General features: G+C 40.1%; 1 protein-coding gene across 1 annotated transcript in view; it reads right to left on the bottom strand.

Moving 5' to 3' along the window:
- Positions 1-14867, bottom strand: part of LOC131774659 (E3 ubiquitin-protein ligase rnf213-alpha) — a 53809-nt gene that overhangs the window by 29333 nt on the left and 9609 nt on the right. The window contains exons 5-32 of the mRNA XM_066165135.1: positions 14539-14798; positions 13422-13643; positions 12710-12899; positions 12460-12527; positions 11748-12051; positions 11444-11539; positions 10914-11030; positions 10206-10425; positions 9734-10030; positions 8887-9491; positions 8264-8423; positions 7203-7432; positions 6654-6986; positions 5747-6564; positions 5297-5463; positions 5090-5164; positions 4866-4972; positions 4501-4651; positions 4195-4411; positions 3624-3894; positions 3110-3283; positions 2618-2726; positions 2373-2544; positions 1923-2118; positions 1623-1738; positions 1206-1400; positions 788-910; positions 460-577 (exon numbers count right to left, since the gene is read on the bottom strand). Of these exons, the coding sequence (XP_066021232.1) occupies positions 460-577; positions 788-910; positions 1206-1400; positions 1623-1738; positions 1923-2118; positions 2373-2544; positions 2618-2726; positions 3110-3283; positions 3624-3894; positions 4195-4411; positions 4501-4651; positions 4866-4972; positions 5090-5164; positions 5297-5463; positions 5747-6564; positions 6654-6986; positions 7203-7432; positions 8264-8423; positions 8887-9491; positions 9734-10030; positions 10206-10425; positions 10914-11030; positions 11444-11539; positions 11748-12051; positions 12460-12527; positions 12710-12899; positions 13422-13643; positions 14539-14798 (6111 nt within the window). The remainder of the gene's footprint in view (positions 1-459; positions 578-787; positions 911-1205; positions 1401-1622; positions 1739-1922; positions 2119-2372; positions 2545-2617; positions 2727-3109; positions 3284-3623; positions 3895-4194; positions 4412-4500; positions 4652-4865; positions 4973-5089; positions 5165-5296; positions 5464-5746; positions 6565-6653; positions 6987-7202; positions 7433-8263; positions 8424-8886; positions 9492-9733; positions 10031-10205; positions 10426-10913; positions 11031-11443; positions 11540-11747; positions 12052-12459; positions 12528-12709; positions 12900-13421; positions 13644-14538; positions 14799-14867) is intronic.

Raw genomic sequence — 14867 nt, 5'->3', positions numbered from 1 at the left:
ATCTTTTCTTTCGTGACTGAACTGTATACTGGCTTTATATAGCTAGGCGTCAGCCACGTTTATAAAGTATTATGTATGTATATGTATGTACCACTACCACCAGCAGTATCAACATCATCCCAACACGGACAACACCACCATTAAAACCATCTCAATTTCCATCGCTACAACTAGACTTACCACCATCACCATCAAGATGAGCTCGTCACCGAAATCGTGAAATCACTACCTCAACAGCGTCACCATCTGCAACATACAGCACTCGCATCATCATCGATACAATATTCCCAGGAGGAGCACCACCAGTTTCATCACCACCAATAACTTCCACCAAAAACATTTCATCACAATGGCTACCATCATAACTTAAAACATGTTATCCACCAGTATCACCACCAAAATACGGAGTTCGGACGCTGCTGGTGAAAAGAAGTATTCAAAATCTAATGATCAACTCACCTTAACGAGAAGCATGTTTCGGGGTCCTTCAGGCCCTGCTTGTAGGCCACACATGTATCGAATGAGACGGGTCTTACCACAACCAGTCTCACCCATCACGATCACAGGGATGTTGCATCTGCAAATGTTAAAGCTCAGAAGTAAGTGAAAACCCATTCACTTTGCCAGGAAAAGGCAAAATGGTGTTTGGATTTGTGTTCAATATGTTTCAGTTTCGCTGCCATTTAAACTGAGGGTTGAGTTTGCTCTGACCCCTGCATAGTCTGACAGAAATTTGTGGTGGAAATGAAAAGGGGATTATTAAAAACAATATATCACTACCTCTTACCTGAATCTCATGTGGATAGCCAGAATCTTCTTGACATTGTCTGTAGTTAATTCATAGGCTATGTCTGGATCGTACAACCAGTTTACCCCCATCACAGCACATAACTGATTTATCTTGTCCTCTCTAAAACAGAGTTAATATGTAGTACAAAATCCATCACAATGGAACAAAGTGTCACGTAGGAACTAAAAGCTTCGGTAAAAAGCTGCTTTCCCTTCTAGGAGGTGCATCGAGGCCGGAAGAACTCTTCCCCTAAATGCCGTATGCACGAATCCCTTATCCACGAATTTTGCCAGTCTTACCACACTCTTCGCGAGAAACAATTTATCAACTTGACTCCTGAAGGAACCAAGGTTAATTGTAATGATTCGTCTTTAAAGAAAAATAGCTACAAATGGGTTTATTGTCTGGCACTTACTTTTTGGAGGTCTCTATGTTTGTTGCAAAATCGACACGTTGGGCCTGCAGACCATTTCGCAGTGGTTGGGACATTAAACCTTCCTCCAAAGTTTGACTTGTTTGTGGGTCAACAAGGTCGCCAGTGGAATTGATGAAGAAACCAAGAAACGTTATAGTTATGTGGTCTTGGTTGAAGAACAAGTAAGGATGAGGACTGAATAACAAAAGGACTATCATGAGACACACTGCATTTAAAACATGGGAGATTAAGAGAGGATATAGTCCTTATCTAATAATTTTAGCGCAAAGCGAGCTCTCAATACGATTGCTACGTGATAGTTAACCTGTCTAAGTTAACTCGTCACAAAACAAATGCCAGTGATAATCAATAAAAATGTAAAGTTTTGAATTATAGCAAAAACAGTCAAGCTCTCACCTGCTTTCCCAGCGTCTTCTAAGTTGAAGCTGTTCTGTCTCTTTTCGTTCAAGCTCTGCGTTGTCCTCTGTACAGAATACAGTGTTCTCTTCTGTCAAAGATGGAGTAGCAAAATCCTAGAAGGAAAGGAAATAACTCTTTATGGTACTCACTGCTGCTGCAAAGCCACCAGAAGAGGTAATAAGACTCAGAGGCTCGACTAATCACGGTAATAAATCAAAACTCAGTATCCGAGTTATTTAGAGTTAGCAGAACCCTATAAGAAAGTTGGGTGAGCAAAGATTTGAAATGCCAGCTTACCCTAGACATTTGTATCATAAAGCGCACAACAAAGGAGCGGAAGCCTTCAAGATTCAGGACATCAGGTCCTGCTAAAACAGCCCTCATCAGCTGCATGTCACAATAAAAACTCTGTTCACAGTCTTGGAGCTGCGAGTTCAAGAAACTCACAAAATGACGAATCTCTGACCACGAGGGATCAGGAATACCACAATTTCTGCAAATTAAATAGTAGTAAGTAACCATGATGGCAGACCAAACAATTTGTTTAAACAACCTTCTAAAGAAAGAGAAAATAATCCTTTTTTCTACGTTTGTGCCTAAGCATCCAGTTGGAAAGGGACGTCTCCCTTCAAAGAAATCTCTCATATTTCATTTTTAAATTGTTAATGTACCTTTCAGCAAAGAAAGAGTTAGCAAACATCATCTGCTAACACGTTTAGAGCATTCAATTAGGTACGTGCAACAAACCTAAGAAGGAGCATGAGGCATGTCCTTTGATCTTCATCCACATTTCCTGGCGAAAACGTAAAATTGTCAACAGTTCTTCCTTCATTTAATAGTTTCAGATATTGATAAACCCTCTGGAACGGTGCGTTTCGAAACTCTCTGACGTCAAACAGGGGATTACAGTCCTGTTTATCTAAAAAAAAGTCAAGGAAACACTTAATGATCAGCAACTAACTGCTGTTTGAAGGATAATTTCAGTTAAGTACCTGGAGTATCTGCTAAACGGCTGAGAACAATTCTTGGAGTTTGACACTCAATAGTTGGTAGCAGGTCATAAAATGGCCGCTTAGACATTGTGGATTTTCCAGATTGTCTCTAAAAATCAAAAGAGTAGTAGACATCACAATCAGAGATAGTGAAAGACACGAGCTACTTTCCCTAAAGCAACGGATAGTTAATTCTCTTCTTGAATTCTCAAACTACTAAGTTTCAACCCATGAACTTCCAGGCCCCTTGTTCTGGGAGCACTCGCTTTCCACTATTAGGGCAACGGCTTGCTTTCCTGGCTACATTACGTTATATGTGGGTAACTTTTCTTATTGGTTCTGTTTCCTCCTTCCACCAAATTCAGCATTTGAAATTTTCATTTACCGACAATACAATGGACGAAGAACCTCTCCGCGATTGTGCTACTGCATTATTCTGTTGAATTAATATCTGTAGATGACAGTCACCCTCTCCGAAACTTTTTCACTTACCTGTTGACTTTGAGCTTCTTCCTCCCTAGTGAAACCCATGGGTAGGGGAGCATCGGTCGTAATCTCAATGATGTACAAGTCTGTGTTTCGTCTCCTCCACACTCTCCCCATCTTGTCACAAAGATAGCCAAGGACAAGGAGGTTGAAAATAAGGGTGTCCAGACCATGTCTCATCTAAAAAGGAGAACATAACATGTTATAAAATATTGAGATAAGTGAAATGAGTCTTTGTCCTTGGGACTGCAATTCAGCAGAAGATTACGTTAAGAGCGTGAATAGCTTTAAGAAACTTTAGTTCTGAATTTTTCGCTAGTGCTTCCCCAGCTGCATTCAATGATGTGAAATTTACTCGGAAAGACGTGCGCTCAAGATCTTACTGACAGCGCTTGTACATAGATAATGTTAATCCAGCTCTTTGACGCGACAGAAGACACGCGCCGGTTGTGCATTTCACGAGTATTGGCCACTGGAAATATCAATTCAATTTTCAACCTGCATGCGTTTAGTATCTTACCGAAGGTGACACGTCCAGATGGAATATACGGGACAGCGGTACATTTGCCTTCACTGCATGGGGAAGAAGTGCATCAACAAGCATCGACGAGTCTGTGGAGTTTCCATGAAGAGGTACGGTCACGTGCAAGAATGTTTTTGAGTCTCGTCCTCTCAAATTTGTCATAACCATGTCGTTGTTTACGAGGTTAGGCAGCTGTTCTGTTAGGCGTCGAATAAACAGAGTCTTTCCCAAACCTCCTCGATGTGATAAGACAACTCGAACGGAGAGTCTAAAAAAAAAGAATCAGTATGTTAGCTGCACCAATCCTCATCAAAAGAAGCCCGCTATTTCGAACCATACCTATTTCGAACCATACCGCTCGGACCATACAACAGGGTTTCTCTTTTTGAAATCCTTCATTCTAGGAACAGAGACTTCAGTCAGTTTGAACAAAACACTTCTACAAACTCTGCTTCTTTCACCTGTATTTAAGGGTAAATTTTTTTCCTAGACATTTTTTACCTCCAAGGGTATCTCCAGAAAGGAGGCTCCCCTGTCTTAATCTCTAGGAATATCAGCGAGAACTTACTTTTCTGGGTCTAAGGATCCAGCTGTTGTCCAAGTAATCTTACTACCACTGATGTAACCGTAATGAGAAGGAGGTGCTTGGAACTTATGCTTGAGGTAACTTTTCAGGTCATCTGGCGAAGGACATGGTGGAGCAGCAACACGATACTGATCAAGAGCTGCTACTACGTTGGCACGATCTTCATTCTCGCTACTGCAGATTACCACCAGGCCATAATCTGAGAAGTAACAGAAACCACCGATAATTCATACCCATAGACTTGACCTTCCGATGAAAAACGTGTCATTTAACTCAAGTCAAACTCACGTTCTCCAGCCTTGCCAGCAAGTCCCCGTGTCACTGCACCAAGCATTTCCACTGCTTGTTTACTGACTGAAAAATCCAACACATCTGCGTGTGCGAGACAATAAAAGCGGCCCTCCATGTCCCCTATTGCACGTCTCCATAGCAACTCGATCTACGTTAAAGGAAAAAACAGATAGAAGGAAACAAATTTAATGGTCGAAGCACTCAACTCATAAACGGAAAATTTCCCCACTTTCCTCAATCTGCTGAATATGAGAATCAAGATGTGGTGTTTTAAGCGACGACACTCCTCGACTCATTTTACTATTAACGGTATGAAAATATGAATATATATTAGGAAAATCATACCGAAATGTACACTTTACCTCTTCCGTGGTGGTGTAAGGAGTGCAAAGGAGCACCTCTGCATGGCTTGGCAAAGGCTGCTTTTTGTCATGCATATAAAGGGCGAGGACTGTAGCAAGGATGTCATCTACAACAAAATGGGTAGGACAAAGAAATAATGGTAGAGAAAACATGCTGTCATGTAAAATACGCAAAACATTGTACCGATCTGATTAGGTACTCCCTGAGTTCCTGTTAGACTTACCTTCAGGAACAAGCATGAGGTTGGGTCGTCCCCTTTTTAAGAATGCTGGAAAGGTGCGAGGTGTCGCTCCAATTCCTGAAATGTGAAATTAATATTATGTTCATGGTTTAACAAATGGGAATAATTTTGATATCGCAGCTGTAGATTTTTCATAAACCTCAGCAGCGGTTTTTGGCTGTTTTCCATGAATACAAACGAGTGTTTTACCTAACACTGAAAGTTCTCTTAATATGTTTCCAAGCTGAGTGAGTGTAAGATATTGACTGATCTCTGTTTCGTTATCTTCGTCTTTGCTAACCGCTTGCTCTGCAAAAATGGTTTCAGCAGGCGTGGACGACATCTCCAATACCAGGTCTGAGTCGGTTACGTTTTCACTGAAGCAAGAGAAAAAAAATCTCAGTTTTTATGGTTCCTTTCATATCTTATCTCGAAAACCATCAAGTTGACACAGTCACCACGTGAGCTCAACTATTCTCACTTAAAAACAAATTGCAACTGTTATTTCGAAAGGAAGCATCTTACGCAAACAGTGACATTATCTCTCTCTCTCTTTCACGTTAATATTGTCAAGTGATCGTGATTAAATACTTTTTAATTAACCTAAAATGATGTTCCTTGTTGCGCCAAAGTTAATTTTAGTTGGTATTACTAACATACCCGAAATCCTCGGCTGGCACATCCTGATCAATAGACTCCTCCTCTGAGGAGGAGATTTCCCGGGCAATCATGGGATTCTGCTTCGCATCTTCGTAAAGAGCCTCGATGTCAGCCTCGTTGGCTTTTTCCAGACACCACAAAAGTAAGTCATCTTCTTCTGCATCAACACCTAGACTCGCCAAAGCAGCCAACGCGATCTGCTCCGAATAACCATCATCGGCAGCTGCATTCAAGAAACTTTGAATCTTCGATGTTTCATTTGGCTTCGGTTTCTTGATAGATGCAGTTTGTACTAGACACGTACTGATTGCTGTTGAGAAACTCGTGCCTATGAAGTTCTTGTTGTCAAACATTGACCTGCGAGTCATCATTTCGTTGTCTGAAGGAACGTGAGTGAACAAAGGCAGCTCCGCTGTTCCTCTGGCGTTCTCGAGTAGTTTTGTGGCCTTAAAAGCACGCTCTATTGCTGATTTTAACTGTTCGCTGGTCAAACTGGGACGAACACTTTCCAGCAAAGAGAGCACTTGAATGTTGCTCATAGCGAGGTCGTTGCTGTGGCAAACTGTGGCGATTTCTTTCCTCAGTGTCATCAATTGCTGCGTGGTGAAGAAGTTCAATTCTTTATACTCCTTCCTGGCGTAACTGACCTTCTTCTTCCAATTCTTGTAACACGTTTCCATGAAGGAACTTTCCTTATTCACTTCCTTCGCGATAGACTCGCTACAGTGATATTTTTGGCTCCAATTCATACGATGAATGTAACCAGACTCAAAGAGGTCGATGTATGCAGTCGCTAAACGCATGACACTTTCAAGATTCTATAATTCGATAGAGATATTTAAATTGGTCAGTATTAGACAACAACTTCAACGGACAACTGTCCACATAACTGTTGTATTTCACTTACCCTAACGAACTGCTCCACGTCATCTTTCCCTTTTTCAGCCTTTCCTGCGATCAACATCAGTTTACTCTGCAAATCCTTCAGTTCGTCAATAGAGTAAGTTTTCCTCTGCTCCTTTTCACCTCCATCTTTAAGGGGAACCATCAGTCGGATCACATCTTTGAATAACAATCGTTTCCCTTGTTCTGGTGAGAGACCCTTTTCGTCATCCAAATGGCCCACAAGATATACACCACTGGAGTTGATCGTCTTAGCTTGCACTAATGACGTCATAGCAACCGAGCCATGAGACTCTTTAACAGTTTTTAACCACTCCAGATGTCTGCTAGTGTCGTACTACAAGAAATGTAGAAGTCGTGGATGAATCAATTATTTGATACCTTTTGTTTGCTGTTGTGCATGACAATGAGTTAAAAGCAATAAACAATACGGATAAAAAATTAACAACGATTTTAGGTAAAACATGTTCTGACAAAGTTAAAAGAGGTAAAGCAAACGAGACGCTTTGAAACAAAGCATTCAAATCATTTAAGAAATCCCGATATTTATTACCAGTTTTTCCGGTAACATCTGATCCGTCTCGACTGCTTTCCATAGAGGATCACAGGTGTTCATCAGTTGATCAAAGCTCACTCTTTGTTCTTCACTCTCTTTAATGTCAAATATCAGAGGAGCAAAACCCAGGCAGCTGGTATATAGACTGGATATACGATCAGTTTCCATATCGCTTTCACCAGCAGAGATCAAGGCCAGGTCAACAAGAACCTTTAGCTCTTGGGTGGCTGTGAAACGAAAGACACTTAAAGGGGTTCATTATTTTCTATGGAGAAACACCGATGCGAGTAATTATCGTAATATCCACCACATCAGCTGACTAAATTGCAAACCAAAAACTTTAACTTTGTCCGACGCTCGGAGAGATTATAATTTTGCGCACCGCGCAATGCATGGGCGCGAGCAAGTGCTGCCCGGGTAGCGGAAAGAGATTTCGTATTGTAGAGAGTTCCGTCAAACCTTCAAGATAAATTGAACCCATGTAGGTATCTTTGCATCTTTCATTTTTGCTTATTGTAAATGTACTGTGAGCTCTCCAGTGTTCGTTAAAAAGCATGTTTTATTTAAATTTGACTTTAAAATTTGAAATTGGAAAGATAAACAAACTTATTGCTAAATACGATACTTTGGTTTTAATCAACTGAATGGATAATGTAAATCTACCACCGTGAAGAGTCTCAAAGCTGACGTTTGGAGCGTTAGCCCATTGTCATTTGCTCTGACGCAGAGCTAACGCTCGAAACGTCAGCTTTGAAACCCTTTACGGGGACTAATTTTTATTATCAACTCAGTTGATGAAACCAAATTATCTTGTTATACTCCCCCACCAACGCACTTCAATAGTTTCTTTGAAAAAGTTTCTCTTTGGGTGGTCCGAAGTGAATATGATTCGGCAAATCACCTCAGAGCAAGCCAATTATGCAGCGCGGGTGAAAAGTGATAATCCCTTTTGTGGTAAGGCAAGCCAACAAAATCAGAGGATTAGGGAGGTTAGTAGCGATACGGCTAGTGTTTTCGTTTATTACTGTACATCCATTCGACCACCTGCCCAAACTTACATTTGATGGTAGAACGTAGCCAATCCACCAGCCGTCTACTGTCTACCACTGCTTTGAAGCACCGAGCCTTATCAACATCCAAACATTGAAGAGCTTGACCGGTCTTTGAAAAGCTTTCCCCGACGCTGGTTAAGGGCTTCTGCTTGAATTCTTCTGATAGCTACAGACCAAAATATTGGAAAATTAAACAAGTTTTTATAACATATTAAGGTGAGGTGCACTTATCGTTTGCAGCCAATAGCTTTTCTTTGCAAAACATTCGTCCGTATTACCAAAATGATTTCCTTGAATCAAACTTAAATCCTTGACAACAGTTTAAGAAAGATACTCATTTCTAGTGAAGTACAGTCCTTTTATTACGATATTGTCACTTCCGATGTAGTTTGCGACATTTCGACTCCATACTCTGTTCTTCTTCAGCTGCTAATAGAAGACTAGCAATTCTAGCGCCTGAATAAGACTTACCGGTTTAGATCGGGAGTGCTCATACCGTGAGACAAACGCACATAATTCATTAAAAATGTATTCACCGCGATGAATAACCACATTCCATTTTAAAACATACTTTTGTTTACTTTCCAGACTTACTTTGTATCGTCAATACACAATATGGACTATGATACCTGATTACGTAGATCTTCGATAACTTTGAAGTCCCCGGTAAAACCCATAGCCTCTTTAAACTCCCAAACGGTGTCAGCTGCACTGGAGTACTGATGAAGATGTTGGTAACTTTCAATTTGAGCAAGTCGCTCTCCAAAAGTTTTCTTTAGCTCTCCAGCGTTGCTGACAGTTTGGCCGGTGTTCACTTCAAACATGCAGGATAACTCTCCATCAAGTTCCGTTTTGCGGTTTTTGTAGCTGTCAAAGAGCTTGTCTACATCTCCAAGAGAAATTGTGCCATCCTTGACACTAGCAACAATTTGGGTCCAACTTGTAAAAGCTGGTTTCCAAACATTTTCAACAACATCACAAACACTGAGCTGTCGTTTTCGTGTATCATCATTTTCCCTGGCTCTTTGTGCCATATTCCCATATTTTTTCCAAAGAGCTTGGAAAGTTAAGCTTTTTTGAACTCTTCCAAGAGTGGAAAGTACCTCCTTTAGGGCCGGAGGAAGTATAAAGAAGGTGACTTCGACTTGGTTGTCGTTTTCCCGTTTGCACAACCCTCGAATCTGGAAAGATGAAACATCCTGAAGCACTTTAATCTTGAGGTTGGTTGAATCGACTGCGAAAAAAAGATTACTTTCAATAATAAGACGGACAAATTTAAAGTCACACACTAACCCTCGATAAGGGTGTGAACCATCCACTGAAAGCCTTTCCTTATTGTTTCTTTTTTCTAGTCCGCTACTCTCTTAATAAAAATGCCAAAACAGATCTTAGGATGACCTCCTTGAATCTAAGGTTGAAAACAAACTGGTGGTGAACAAAACAAACGAAAAAAATGGATGCCTCAAGATCTCTCACCTGGCTGAATCACATCACACATTCCAATAAATTTGCCCAAATTTTCTTTCACTTCAAAAAATTCCTGGATTTCTTCTAATCGGTGAGCCAGGCTAAGTTCAACATCTTTGATCTCTGCTGCACTTGTCTTTAAGAGTTCCAAAAACGTTTCCTTGTGCCTTTGAAGAAGGAGCAACACTTGAAATGTTACTGAGCCATCTGATATGACTCTCACGAGAGCTTCCAGTAAGGATTTGGCCAAAAACAAGGTCTCCTTACAATCATCCGAAAGTATACCACCCCTTCCAGACTCATCTCCTGTAAGACAGAAATAATCAAAATTCCTTCCAATCAATAAGGTCACAAAATATTAAATGCCTAAAATTTGACAAAGTTGAGAAATATTTTTATTGGTCTAAATCTTATGTGTCACGTCCCCGTAGTAACAAGCGTTTCGCCCTTATCAATAACATTTTACGGAAACCACTTTTACCCAAAATTTCAGGACTGCTAGTGAACTTGAGGTATCCAGTCATTGGCTTCCAGGTGAGAAGAAATTCCACCCTTAGAGAGTCCAAGTCACGCGAGTCTAATTGTTCTCCACCTTTTGGCCATGACTTTGTCAGAAACGTGGACAAAAGCTGGCCGGATTTTCCTGCTGTTGAATTTGACAGGCGGTTAAAAATACGTATGTCGTCTCCGCCTCTTGCTGACTGCATAAAAAAACGAAAATCAACGGATCATTCATCAATGTCAAGTGCGTAGTCAATAAACCTCAGGCAAGAGTTTACCCTAAATATTTTAAAATAGAATGTCCAATAAGTTCTTATCTGGTCACAAATCAGGTATCGCAATATTCTTTAAGAGTGACTAGCAGTTGAATTTTAGACCGTCCACTACACCTACAATTCATTATTGACCTAATCTATCGAAAGTTCCAAAGTTCTTAGTGGTGTGTTTCTGTTTGTATATCAGTTTAAGCTTTTTCCTGTTTGAAGCCGCTAACAAATAATCAACAATCTCGATAAAAGTAATGACTGAAACCGGGTGTTCAAAAGGCACCTGTTAAAACGTTAGGCCATCCCTAAATTATGTGCTCCTCTAGCAATAAGTTATAGTCTACTTTTTGACCTTGATAAACCGCGGTTTAAGTACACCACAGAAGACACCCTCTAGTTAACAAACGTCATTTGCAACTTACGCTCATTATCTTTTCCACTGCTTCAAAGGCAAGGTTAGAAAAAGATTCTCCAACAGCTCCTTCATATGGACCCATATCTACTTCACAAAAAATTTCAACCAAATACACTCCCTTCAACTGAAAAAAATGTAAAAGAAAACCCATGACGAGATGAAAGGAGGTAAATAATGGAAATTTAAACCCCAGCCATTTCTGATTTCGTTCTGAAATGCCACAGGGAACTTGAGGTGGGCCTGGTGTAGTTCGAGAGTGACAAGCAAAGTGAATGCCGCTAGGATTGGTAGGCGAAAATTGAGCTAAACTTTGAGCTCGATCGCCAAATGTTATACACAGGTGTGGGAGGCAGAGGAATAAGATAGACCTCTGCATATCCAACATTAGGGGCTAACCATCGACTAAAAAACTTCACCAGCAGTCTACCAAATTGTACTTAACGTTAGCAGTGAGCCTCACGGTCGTTCTCTCCTCCTTAAGCGGGCAAATATGCGGTTACTTACTACAAATCCTTACTTAAATCGTTTCCATCTTACCTTTCTTGCTCGACTCAGCAGCTCATTTATCAAAAACGTCCTGTAAGCAGTAAATCCTTGATTTCCATCCGTAACCCATAGGAACTCGCTCCATAACTGAAACAAAAATAAGAAAAACATTTTAAAGAGAATACATAGCGAATCAGCAAATCAAAACATGCCTGAAATGATCTACAGGGTATCAAAGAGCCTCTCAAGAAGATAACCACCCAATATGAAACAAACTTTAGTAATAAACTTACTGACAACTTGTTTCATCCACATTTAAGGACACGTCATTACATTAATTTTATTTGCTTCATACCGAAAGTTCTCTGGCTAGATGTTCACTCTTGTGATGGTAAGGCATGGTATAAGAGAGATCACGTGACAAGCTGTCTCTCAGACTCCTTAGTAGCCTGTCAATAGTTATTCTCTCGTTTAACTGGCTCTTTTCTTGGTCAGGCTTCTCTTCAAATTCCCGTCGCTGCTTTCTAATACATGTAAAAAGCAGCTTGATCGTATGGCAAATCAGATCCACGTGATCCCAAATGTTCAGCTTTTTTAGAAAGACTTCAACCAGTTTTAGACACAATGAAACTGTAAACTCAACCTCTTTAAGGTCAGTGCTGTGGAATGAATAGATTTTTTAGCTTCTCTTACGTAGCGTGAGATATCGTACAGAAAATAAAAAAACCACAAGTAAACATACGGAAACCTACGTCTGAAAATCTTTTTTTTGCTTCAGATTTGTCTTTCTCCTCTTCGGAATTTTCATTCTAAAAGAACCTTTCACTTTTTTGTTCGACTAGTTCACCAGTATTCAAAGCACATGATACACTTGAAAATATATATTTTTTGTCCCAATCATTCCTCCATTCCCCAATCCGACCAACACCCATGCTATGGCCAGCACCCCAAAACTTCAGTATTTTTTAAAATATAAACATGGTTAAAGGTTCGACAAATTTGTTTAGCAGTACACCAGGGTCGATGGGCTACAAGGAAACTGAGGTCTTATTGTAGTTGAAACATACCAACTTGATTCTTTTTCCCAGTTATATCGAATAATCATCAGTTTTACACACTGAAAAATATCTGCCCACTGCAAAACGAAAACAACTAAATGTAAACATCTAAACATTAAGCAACCGATTTTATCACCTTCCGAGCGATTAAATGCCCCTCAAAGTACATTGCTAGAACTGATGAGCCAATACAGTATTAAAAGAATATTCCCGAATTATGAAATAATATTCTATTGACCTTTTGGAAACAGTTTCTTACCTTGGCTGATGGTACGTATTCACGGGAACAGTATGTTACTAGGGCTGCCAAAATGTCGAAAATTTGGAACAATTTTGAAGCAACAACCTTGTTTAGATCCTCAGGAGGAATGGCGTGGAGAAATGTCCTTTTTAGCAGAAGATCGACCTCAAAAGCTGAACCAAGTCTGGACAATAGTTCTGGCAAATTTCTATGATCAAAACATGGTGAAACTATTAAAGTCGAACGTGATATTTTTTAGGATAGTTTTGCAACATGGTATCTCTTTATATACTGATAAGCAGATCATTGAAAAAAAGAATACATCTAAAATATGTTTAGAAGGGTAGCATGCTGGACTGTTAGTCCTCCCTCATGTAAGGGACAATAATCGTTATTCGCTGATAGGTCCAACGCCTGAGCGTAAAGAAGTATCATAGAATTTCCAACAAAAACCTACCACAAGCTTTCCTGGGCGCACTTTTAAGTCGACTTTAATATACTTTCGCTTTTACCGATATTCTACGGCATGGGGGTCTGCAACCTGGTAATTCAAGTTTTGTAGAGAGAAAAAGCAAACGAAAGAATATTCTCTGCCAAATTACGGTGCAAATGCTTATGTGACAATGGCGATAAATGAATCAACACACTATGACGTACGAATAAAGAGTTCAAAGAGCAGTTAAAACTCTCGCGACAGTTTCTGATTCAACTTCCAATCGCCTCTACTTACAAGTTTCTAACTGATCTTCGAAATTTTTCTATTTCCAGTCCCTGAGCTCCGACCCAATCAAGTCTGTGGTACGATCCTTCAATACCAGGTTCTTCAAATGGCATAGAATCTCCTCTCAAGAAATGTAATAGTGGTACAGCAAATAGCCACGCGTCGGCTTCTGATTTCCAATATTCCGCCATAATTTGGTTACATAGTTCCTCGATCCCTTCAGCAGCGAGTCTACAACAGAACGAAATAATCAAAGAGCATACAAGCGATTGCAAAAACTCTTCATCCTTTAAAAGTACGATCCATTAACGATGAGACCAAAGGTTTAGGGAATGCTCGCACTGCTACAGTGCTTTACTTCCTCCATTATTCATGGAAAATCTTTCTTTACGATAATTCACGAAAGCGTGGATGGTGCCTTTTATTGTCCATGTGCAACTAATTGTGCTTATCATTTAGATATGTACCCAAAACGCCGTAGGGTCTCAGCGTCCACTTTTAACGCTTTTAGGAGTCAACGTTTTTGCAAATTAGTATATACTGTGAAATAAAGCACGAAGTTCCGAAATGATATGCCTAACATCAACTGAAATCAGCAACAAGGTAATAGCTCTCTTGTTAGTCCTCAGGTGCACACGACACACATCTCATCAATCAAACTAAACAGTGTCAGAAAAGATTAAAACCTAAACTTTTGCAAAAGCCCCTTTCCCCCATTAGTTGATAATGTAATGTTCGGAAGGAAAGAATATCCTTCTTTGTTTTCATGATGAAAATGAGCCCAATGTTTTGTTATGCAGAACCATTGAAAGATCATAAAACCTTCACTGTTTTACTGACAAATGAAATTCTCATCCTTTAAAACCCACCCTTCCACTGAACAGACTTATGCCTATCGACTCAGCTCATTTGAGACCTAGAAGAGCAGAGTCTCATACTAGCGGCCATGCTTACATATCATTGAAACAGCCAGTCCTAAATGATAAGCCAGTTACTTTCAAATAAAGTTTTAGGCCCTTATTCTCGTTATTTTACCGTTTATCTTATCATCGCATTTATGATGTTTTGGCGGTTAATACTGCCGTTGTGATGGCCGTTGCTGTTGTCTTAGTATGCAACCACTTACTCTCTCAGTCCTTCACTGAAATTTTCCAGAACTGCTTCGTAAATCGTGCATTTTTGCCTTGCTGGATCTGCTGTAAGCGACAAACATCTCAAAAGTGGCAACAGAAGTTCCCTCTGAAGCGCTATCTTGTACTTCTTGCAGATCACAACGATCGCTAAGGATGACACCAGTGCTGAAGCTCGAGCTTCTACTCGTACGTCACTCTGGGCTGTTATAGCGGCATTTTCCTTCATTTTTGGCTCCAAGTGGTCCACTAAAATCTAAAAAAGAGGAAAACCTGCATCAGTTTGCACAACGTCACTATCTAAGGATCTTGTTTACGATATAAC

The sequence above is a fragment of the Pocillopora verrucosa genome, chromosome 4 (genome assembly GCF_036669915.1).
Source record: "Pocillopora verrucosa isolate sample1 chromosome 4, ASM3666991v2, whole genome shotgun sequence".
NCBI classification, from domain to species: domain Eukaryota; kingdom Metazoa; phylum Cnidaria; class Anthozoa; order Scleractinia; family Pocilloporidae; genus Pocillopora; species Pocillopora verrucosa.
This window is presented reverse-complemented; position numbering and strand designations above follow the sequence as displayed.